Source organism: Fukomys damarensis, unplaced genomic scaffold (assembly GCF_012274545.1).
Source record: "Fukomys damarensis isolate Sample0158 unplaced genomic scaffold, DMR_v1.0_HiC HiC_scaffold_7, whole genome shotgun sequence".
NCBI lineage: Eukaryota > Metazoa > Chordata > Mammalia > Rodentia > Bathyergidae > Fukomys > Fukomys damarensis.
Genome location: NW_022900919.1, coordinates 37,870,334 through 37,880,842, shown reverse-complemented (window position 1 = coordinate 37,880,842; position 10,509 = coordinate 37,870,334). Strand labels below are relative to the sequence as shown.

The following is a 10,509-nucleotide window of genomic DNA, read 5'->3' as shown; positions in this document are numbered from 1 at the left end:
TTGCTTACTAAAGAAGAGGAAGAGTGGCTATATGTGTATCGGGAAAAATAAACTTGAATTGAAAAACTATAGAAAGAGAAATAAGGTCATTAAATTATAAAGGAGTTAAGTCATCCAAAGGATAGAACAGTTTTATTTTTTCTGGTTCCAGAGATTGAACTCAGGACCTTGCACTTGCCAGGTAGGTGCTGTGCCTCTGAGCTCCATGCTTGGCCCAGTTTTGAATATTTATATACCCAGTATTACAGGTAATAAATATATAAAGCATCAAAAAAATTTAAAAGTAGATAGACTGTAGCACAGTAATATTATGGGACTTTGAGATATTGTGTATTGGAAGAGAAATGACTCCACTACATCACCATCTGATTATTAACTAGCTCTCCTGTCATTTTCACTGACAAAAAAAAAAAAAAAAAAATGTTTCAGCCCAGAATGTTTATTATGTGTTTAAAGTTACCATCAAGAATGGCTGTTCAATAACCTTTTTGTAGATATGTGCCTTTCCATTTTCTTGTCAGCCAAGTGAGACTGCTGTTGAGCGGTGTGAGGTAGGGATTAAGACGAGGAGAGTATTGCGGGTTTGACAAAATTGGAAAAAGAGAGTCATGTACACCTACATTGTGGTTGCAACTGGTTAGGGAATCTCTAGAGCTATAACTACCGTGTAAAGATCCCTGATGTTGTTGCTTTTGCCTCAGTAGGAAAGGAAGAGCAATATATTTCCATTTTTAAAAACTATATTTATTATATATTTAAAATTTTCAGCTATTCTTTATCTGTTTATATTTCAACAAAAAATGCTGAAAACACTTTCAGTTATTGCAGGCAGCTTAGCAGTTTTCTATCAGTAGGGATTTTAAAAAGCAGAAAAAACTTTGTTTATGTGTAAAGAATGTTTCCTTAGGAAAAGAGTAATCACTCAGGGATTTCAGGGACTTGAATTTAATTATATCATTTTGGGGGAAGCAAAAAGGAAATAAAAGAGAAGCTACCAGGGGGCTTTTGTATCCAGCTTGAACTGAGTGTCCTTGAAAGCCAAGCTAAAAGCATGTTTTAGGACTACACGGTATTTAAGCTAATTTAAGTGTGATTTACATTTTCCAGGAATGGACAAATGAGGTTTTCAGTTTGGCAACAAACCTGTTGGCCCAAAACATGTCCAGGGACGCCTTTTTGGAAAAAGCGTAAGTTGGTCTAATTTTATTGCTAAGTGTGTTGCTTCTTGTGAGTCAGTTTCCTTTCCCCTTTGTGAGGCTTTTGTTTGTGCGGCACTGGCTTCCCACATTGATAAACAAAAATTTCCCTGTGGGATTTGTTAGAGGACTGATACCTCCACTGTTGGAATTGGAAGACTTCCAAGAATGATTGCTCTTTGCTCCAAGCTGCAATCGGTATTACGCCTGGGCTGAGTTCGCTTGAATGTCAGTGCCTCTGACACATAGTAAGGAGATACTTCCAAATGCTCACAGCTGTGCGCAGAACTAGGAATTATTCATTTCAGAGAGTCCTCTGCTTCTGCATCTGCCTGTGTCTTCTCAGTTGCTAATCTGAGGATGCGAATGAGCCGCGTACATTCCTCATTTCTCTAGAGACAAGGATGGCTGATAGATGCTACAATAACGTCTCTGTCTTCTTAAACAACAGGACGATGTCCTGATTTCAGCCCTTGTACATAATCACAGCAAGTATTAGTAGCAAAAGAGAAAGAGAAAGGATGCAAAGGAAAGAGCAGATAGAAAAATAGAGGTGGGCGGGGGAGCAAAACAGATTAACAAATCACTCTGGAATCACCACAGCTTTACTAATAATTATCTGACCAAGAAAAATAATAATGTTTGCCAGATGAGCAGCAAAGAAAGCTGGTTGTGTTCATTTTGGAAGCTGTGTCCATTCGGGAGGTTGGGGAGCCTTTAAATCAAACCCACAAGCAGAAACACTAATAGATGGTCCTGTGTTTTACTGAATAGCTTTCTCTCTTCCTTCTTGTTATACAAGATGCACCCCTCATTCCGTACCTCATATTTCAGCCACATCTCTTTTTTGCTCTTCTATGAATTCCTCTTACTGTTTTAGTCAGTACTCACAGGTTTTTATTTAATGCTTCTTTGTGGAATTACCTCTCCTGAGTTTATTAAAGATCCTTTCTACCAGCCTCCACTTTCTCCCTTCCTTCCTTCCTTCACATTTCTTTCTACCCTGTCTGATCTTATTCACCCTCAGCCACAATTTCTAGAGCATCTATTCTTCAAGGCAATGTCAGTGGAAGGAGACAGAGATAAATGAAGCACTCCACCTGAAACCCAAGATGCTGGCTGAGTAATCCTTGTCTATTGCAAATGTCTAGCAGATTGGTGTCTCCCTCTGACAGCTGCTATGGATGGTTCTAGAACATGTATTTCATGAAAATGTTGTATTTGTTTTGCATGCACACTGATATATGGGATCAGGCATGCAGGGTCTTAGGGGTGCAGTTTCCCACTGGCAATGGTTGAGAGTTCTGTTGCTCTATTGCCCGAACCTATGTGTCCAGAAGCAGCCGAAGACATAAGTACAGTTGTCATATTCCTATAATGGAATTCCATACAATAATGAGAAATAAAAATTCACAACTTTAAGCTAAATATGGATGGATCTCAAACACATAATACCGAATGAAAGAAGCCAGACACGAAAAAATAAGATTCCATCTACATAAGGTACAAAAATGGGCAAACCATGGTCTGTGCTGTCTAACATCAGAATAACAGTTTGGGGCAACAGACTCAACAAGGAGTGTGAGGGTGTGTGTAGGATGTTACTAAGTGGCCCCATTCTGTTTCTTGATCTGGATGCACATTCAACAAACTGCAAATGACCATGAGCTCTTTTCTTTGTATTTCTTTCTTCAATGAAAAATTCTTTAAAAAATAAAATTAAAACACATGTTTTTCTGCTTCCCCAACAGCTACACTAAACTTAAGCTGCAAGTCACTCCAGAAGGACGCATTCCTCTTAAAAAGTAAGCTGCGTGAGCATTCCCACTATTCATCTTCTCTTTCTCAAAGATGTGAATTTGTGCCCCACCTCTGTTTTGTTGCATCCTGGCCTAAGTGGGAGGGTGGGAATGTTTGCCAACCACACCCTCCTTCATGCTAGTCTCTTATCGGAGCAGCTGGTTTCCTCCTCAGATGTCTCCAGGGTCCCCCTTTTCCTGTGGCATCATTTTCAAGAAACACCAAAGCAGGAAAGGGCTGGAGGGAGTAGGAGGGAACCTCTTTTCTAAACCCGCAAACCCATCTAAGAGTCAGTCTATTCTAGGTATGCAAAGGTGGTGACCTCTGTACCATCTTTCAAGATATCTCTAGCCTTAGAGCAGGGCTTGCAAACTCCAGTGGCAGCAGGAGCCAGGCAGGGAATTTAAATGACACAGCAGGGCAGGAGGAGGAGGAAAACTACAGAGCAAAACCAGTCTAAGGGAAACACAACTGTCCATCATTTACCCTTAGGAACAGGTCAGGTCCAGACAGAAGATATTCTAATGTTTTAGTAGAATCCATAAATCCAGATAACTATGTTAAAGTGTCCACTTAGTTCTATTTTTTTTAAGCCAAATTAGTGGTCAAAGAAAGTGCATCTTTAGACCATATTAGCTAAAAGTCTTTAAACTTTGACTTATAAGCTACCAATGAGCTTCTATTAATAAAAACATTAATTTATTAAGATTAGAAATATACCATTGGGGGAATGGGTGGCAGTAAGGGGAGAAGGTTAGAAAAGTTGTTTGGTTTAGTGTTTAATGTGAGAGTTTCTTTAATATAATAGCTTTTAATTAGGTCATTATGATTGCCTCAGAATACTGACTTTATATTAGACCTTATAATATTTAAAAGGCATTTGCATAGACCTTTGAAAACACAGATGAAGATATATGAAGGAAGGGGCATCTTTGCCTTCTTTAAATACGAGTACTGCATAGGTTTGATTTAATGGAATTATTTGAGCTAGCATCATCTATATGTATTGTGATCCATATGCCTATTAAATGTCTCTCATTTTTCACTTCACAGCATATATCGCTTGTTTTCAGCAGACCGAAAGCGAGTTGAAACTGCATTAGAGGCTTGTAGCCTTCCATCTTCCAGGGTGAGCATGCTGCCTTACAATAATAGCACAGTGAAGTAGCTTTTAATAATTCATACTAGAGACATATTGCCCCAATGCAGACTAGACATAACTTTAAAAAATTAACCCATAACTTATGTGTTAATGTTTGCAATGTATGAGACTATTGTTATATTCCTTCATTCTCATAACCCCAATGGCCCCTGCTTTAACAGATTAAAAAAATCAATAATAAGAGGCTGGGAGTTTGGCTCAGGGATATAGTGGGTACCTACTTGCGAGGCAGCTGGGGCTTAATCTCCAAAACCACTAAAAACAGTCAGTAATAATCCGATCAGGTAGCATAAAAAATTATCCCAAAAGTCAGCATTACTAAGAAAACAATTGGAAATGTGAACAATAAACCTATCATGAAAATTGTACTTATAATGAACAATAAACTCTTAAATTAACACCTCTCGACATCTGAGCAAATAGTAGTATGAAGCCATTATGTTTAGAAAGATGTTTGAAATCCTACTTCCACCTTATCCTTTTAAATTTTTGAGTCTTAAGATTTATAAGTTACATAAAATTTACTATGATAATACATGTTTATAAATAAATACAATATAAATCCACTTGAAGATCAAATACTTTGCTCATTGGTGGTAAAGTAAGTGAGAAGACAAGCACGTAGGTACTTTTCAAGAACTTGACACTTACAAAGCACTCCACATATTTTAATCACCTAAAATAAGTAATTTGCCTTCATTTCAATTCATTTCTATATAGCTGGCTCTGAAACGAATTGCTACCATTGTTTCTGGAAGAACAGAGTCTACCACATAAACCTTTTTTCTCACGCTATATGTAGAGCTCCCCTTTCTGTCCTAAATTATTTTTAGCTTAGTATCCAAGCAACAAGAAAACACTTGCCTAAAGACAACACTGATTCTATAGGAAGAAACCTTAAGCCTCTCAAAATTCACTAGCAATGTTCAAGTTTCACTGAATGAAATTGTGAAGCCATTTTTAAGCTTATGTTTAAATTGTGCCGAAGTCCTGAGTGCTGTATATGAAGTATTTTAACCAATTATTGTTGTGAATGCTTAAAAAAAGTAAAGCATATTTTTTTCAAGAGTAGGAAACTTCAACTTTTCTTTTTCCTGAGAGAGACAGGAGGTGACCCAGAAACTGGGTTGCCAAAAGTGAAGTTTATTAACGCCTATGCTAGTTTTCAGTGGGAAAAAAGGATGCTTTTCCACTCTCACTTTTCCACAACAGGCAGAGCTGTTAAAAACTCTGCAAAAACACTTTCCCCATCACTTTACTATGCAAAACAAAATGCTTGCACTTGTTTGCTGTTAGTGTTCTCCTGGATGGTTTGGAGTAGGAAAGACACAGCAATGAAGTTTCTGTCACTGGCTCAAATATTTCTTGAGCTCTTAGTGTGAGCCCATAGGCACAGAAAATATGGTGATGAACAAACTGAAATCCAGGGTTGAGGAACCATAGAGTTTTCTGGGTGACCTAGTCAAAAATGTGTCTACAAATACATTCATAAATTTGGAAAAGTGATATTTAAAAAAAGAGAATGCCATGCTGCCATTGAGAATAATAGAAGCTCATTCCAGTAAAAGAAGACAGCCCGGAGGCTGGGAAGAACTACCCTGTGTGAGCAACTGAGGGTAAATCACTACAATCAAGCACAAAGAGAAAACTTGAGAGCTGGGTTTGCAAAGAATTATTTTTTCTTTGCAATGACTTCTGATTATTTTCGTTCCTGAGTAATATCTAGAGATATACAATCATCAAAAATTTAGCTTAATATTATACATCTAGTTAAGGGAGAGAAGAAATAGAAAATAAAGCTGAATAAAAAATAAAATCCATCAGTCAATTATTAGCAAATTACAATTTTCTAAACAATGGGATTTGGATACTTCAGTTGAGAAATATTAATTGACTCTTTCCAATCCACTACGTCTATTATAGGTTCAAACTCTCAGACCAATATCAACTAGAGACACTTTAGAAGGAGAAGGAATTTCAAATAACAGGAGTTATGTTTGAATTGGAAAAAAAATTTATCATTAGAAAATTAAATGCAATGACACTTTTTTAAAAACAATCAGAAGATATTTAAAAAATATAATCAAACTCCTTTGTCGTTTTGAAAGGTGATTATTCATAGTACAGTATAATTTACTTGGAAGACTATAGAATTAGAATGCTCTTCTAAAACTATGAAAACCAAATATAATCTCAGAGCCAGGAATTAAAAGTTTCTGTGAACTGCCCATGGCATGTCAAAACTCTGTTTTAAATCCATGTGTTAATTTCATATCCACAGATCAGTGGATATAGAAAATATTCACTAATTAGCAAAAAGCTGCATTATAAACATTCCAGAGAATAAAAGAGTTATACATATGGTAGATAGCTTTTCATAAATGGGAGCCTAGTTCACAGCCAGCCATCATTCAAAATAGATTTAATTGTGTTCTGTAAATAGATACATTACCAGAAACCCAGTGGATATCCTGTTGAAATTTTTTAAACATTATCTTCATGCACATTGTTAGGGATAATTAATGCACTTGAACTTGTATCCTGGTTGACCTGATCCACTGCAATAACACATTCTTTCAGAGGGTACTCCTTTGGAGATTACAGTTGCTAGCCTCAACTTATTCTAATTTCTAAAAAATAGTACTGCACCGAGAGAGAGAGAGAGAGAGAGAGAGAGAGAGAGAGAAAGAGAGAGAGAGAGAGAGCAGTTACTGTCCTTTTAATGATAACCCAAACATTTTCAGTGAGACCTTTGAAGACCTATCCATAGTTAGAAAATTATCATACTACCCAGCAATTTTTTGAGAACTGAAAATAATTTATTTGTACCAAATTCCCTTGATTTAAGGCTTATTAACATTCAAAAGAGCTCAGTGTCATTTGAAATTGTATTGTAGTATCACTATAACACTAGCCTGTTGGCTGCATTTTATTCAAGATGATAAGGAAGTAGCCCGTGTATTTTTCTTTAGCAAAATTTACTGTTGTAGATGCATATACGTGTAAGACAAAAGAAAATTCATTATTTTGGATTTAAAGACCACCTTATATTTTACTAAGGGATACTTTTATGATTTGGGTCTGAAATATTCCCCCAAAGTTCTCTGTTGGTGGGTTCATAGCTGATTTTGCTGTTTGGAAGTGGGGCTTGGTCAGAAGAGGTGGGTCACTGAGGATGTAAACTGTTTTCTTATTCCATGTTCTAAGATCCAGCAGGCAATGAATATAATGTTGTATTTGTTTAGATTATCTCATTTATTTGCCCACTATTAAAGTAGCAATCCTAATTCATAGCTGGAAAGAAACAATGGTTAGATTTTACTAAAGCATATTGTTCTATGACATGATGTTATCTGGACCCCTATTTACATTACTCTTTGAATTATGATACTTTATAGGGAAGATAATACACAAGTCCTTACTACCAACTCCCATCATTCTCACAAATGCATTCATTCATTTAGTAAATATTCGGTGTGTACCTACTACATGTAGCACACTGGAATTAGAACAGTGAACCAGAAACACACAAGTTCTAGCTTAGGTATGCCTGCAGATTAGCAAGGAAAAAGAGAACAACTGAGTACGGTTAAGTGATTGTGGAAATGTAAGACCAGCCATGTATGATCAGAGAACAAAACCCAGCTCTTGCTAAGCCAAGGCCTTCCAGAGGAAGAGCCTTTAAACTAAGAAGGAAGGAAAAAAAGAGATTGGTAAGAGGACAATGGCTAATATCCTTAGGTAAGAACAATTTATGTATGTGCTGGGTGAGGTTACGAAGAAGAAGTAGTGTGAGTTCTACTTAGTAGAGAAAACAGGAGAACACATTTAGGGTTCATAAAACTTAACAAAGTTAGGTGCACTTGAGTTGGACAGCAGTAGCACTAAAGTTGTTTACAATTTATTATTATTATCTTTTCTGTGCTGAGGATTGAACCCAGGGCCTCAAGCTTGAAAGGCAAACACTTTACCACTGAGCTACACTTCCAGATTTGCAATTGATTTTAAATCTTTCTTTTTATTATGTTTCATAGCCAAACACTGGGGTAGCCCGGGTCACTTCTGACTATCAACAAAATTATACAGATGCATGTCTAATTCAGAAAGTAGGTGACCAAAGGGATTTCTTTCTTTTTATGAGTCAGTGGAGTATTGGAAACTTGTGTGTAGGTCACACTTTTCCCAGTTTTATGAGTAGCGAAATACCAATGAAATAATCCAAGATAATTCCCATTGTCCTTATATTTGATTCCTGTGCTTACAATTGCAAAATTTGTGCCCGAGTAGTCTATGTCTAATTGTCTAAAACATCTCTCTGTAAAAGGATCCCTGTGATGTTTGATTTTCCCAAAATTTTATTTTGCAAAATAGATGTTTTCCCTTCTCTATAAGTAGATTCAGTGAAGGAAATATTATTTCCTTCATTCATTGCATATATATATGGGTCTCTTCTATGTGCTAAGTAGTGACTAAGTTTTCTTATCTGTTAGTAAAACATATACAATTTCTCATAATAATTCAGACAGTGATTTTCAAAAATTTCTGCAAAAGCATCTTTAAAACGTAGGAATATGGTAAAAAGATGGGTGTTTTCTTTTGTTTAAGAGCTTGGAAATAAAAATAATCATATAAACACATACCTGAAATGTGAAAAATGCCTGAAAAATGTTCTTCCTGTTAACAAAGGCTTTAATACATGCTTCCGGTTTCCATGACAGCCCGACAAACAAAGCACATAAGCCCTAGAAGAGGTCTTGCTTTCCAAAAATAGCGCCATGAGCAATCTAAAAAATAATGGCTGGTGCTATTCTACTTAGGAAAATACAATTTATCAGACTATTTAAACCAGAAGGAATATTGTTTGAAAAAAATGACACAAAATTTGAAATTATGCTTTCATTTAATAATGTCTCTCTAAGGTCATCACTTTAAAAAATGCATTCAGAGACCTGATAAACAGCATAGTAATGGGCATATACTTTATGCTACTCACTTGTATATTTAAAAATGGTTAACTTGGTAAATCTTACGTGATGTATACTTTAACATAAGTATTTTTAAAGAAAATATACAAGCCAGGGAGAAAAAACAAGAAAGCCAAAAATTTCTGCTAAGCAGTCCCTATCTTTCCTAGGTCTCACTTATTTTACTAAATGTAATTGGGGAATTAACTAAACATCCCTCTGGCAGGAGAATATTCTATTTATGTATGTATGTATGTATGTATGTATGTATGTATGTATGTATTTATTTATTTATGGTACTGGGGATTGATCTCAGCACCTTGAGCTTGCAAGACTGGCAGCAGAACCACTGAGCTAAATATTCTAAACTTTAAATTGAAATAAAAAAGCAACAGAAAATAAGGATTTTGACACCTCAAAGTCAATCCAAATGAACTCTATAATTGGCCTGGTAGATATGTTCTAAATGTTCATCCTGATCTCCTAGAAAAAGAAAAGAGCAAGGAAACGGGAAAAAAGAAAGAAAGAAGAAACAGCGGAAGGAAGCTAAGGAAAGAAAGAGACTCTTTACTGACTCTGTTGTTTTATTTCCCAGAATGATTCAATACCTCAAGAAGATTTCACTCCAGATGTGTACAGGGTTTTCCTGAACAATCTTTGCCCTCGACCTGAGATTGATAACATCTTTTCTGAATTGTAAGAAGATATGATTTAATCCACTTCTTCGCATCTTGTGGGTTGATAATCAGTGATGTCAGGGCAGGGTTTTGAGCTGTGGAGGTGGAAGAACATAACCCACCATTTTTGAGTGCAGTGCTCCTGCATGACCTGTTGATCACACATTCTTGGCCTTGAGCTGCAAGCATTGCTTTCAGATGTTTGCTGTGATTTATTGCTGGGTGCCCTTGTTTTAGTGTGTTCAGGTGGCTCTGTGTGGTTTGAAGCATATAAATAGAACAAGGAGACATCAGGCATCTTTGTTTAGGGGTTATAGATTTAGGTAGCAGAAAGGTCTCTGAACTGGGAGCTATTAATGTAATCTTTCTAAAGCACATTAGAGAAATGAGAAGTTGGGATTATTAAGAACCTTCCCGAATGAAAAATCACTTGCTCTTATATAGATATTAAATATTAAAAACATATATAGGCATTGCATTTAAAGAAAGACTGAAGAAAGGAAAAGAAACAGACCAAAAGGTCAAATATATTTATGGAAGTACTTGCCTTGCTTTCTTAATATACTAAAATCTACGTAAGGTCAGAAAACCAGTCCAAAATTGGTAAACAAAATAAGGAGGAAGACAGGCAAGCAGTACTGCTGAGAATGACATTATACACTGGATATTTGTGCTCTGTGATGTTCATTGTCATGAAATATTTATTACTG

The 10,509-nt window shown here is 36.1% G+C and overlaps 1 protein-coding gene across 1 annotated transcript in view; it reads left to right on the top strand.

The window, feature by feature from the left end:
- Plcb1 (phospholipase C beta 1) overlaps nucleotides 1–10,509 on the top strand; it is a 690,814-nt gene that overhangs the window by 482,727 nt on the left and 197,578 nt on the right. The window contains exons 5-8 of the mRNA XM_033761014.1: nucleotides 1,108–1,187; nucleotides 2,948–3,001; nucleotides 4,050–4,125; nucleotides 9,718–9,818. Coding sequence (XP_033616905.1) covers nucleotides 1,108–1,187; nucleotides 2,948–3,001; nucleotides 4,050–4,125; nucleotides 9,718–9,818 — 311 coding nt within the window. The remainder of the gene's footprint in view (nucleotides 1–1,107; nucleotides 1,188–2,947; nucleotides 3,002–4,049; nucleotides 4,126–9,717; nucleotides 9,819–10,509) is intronic.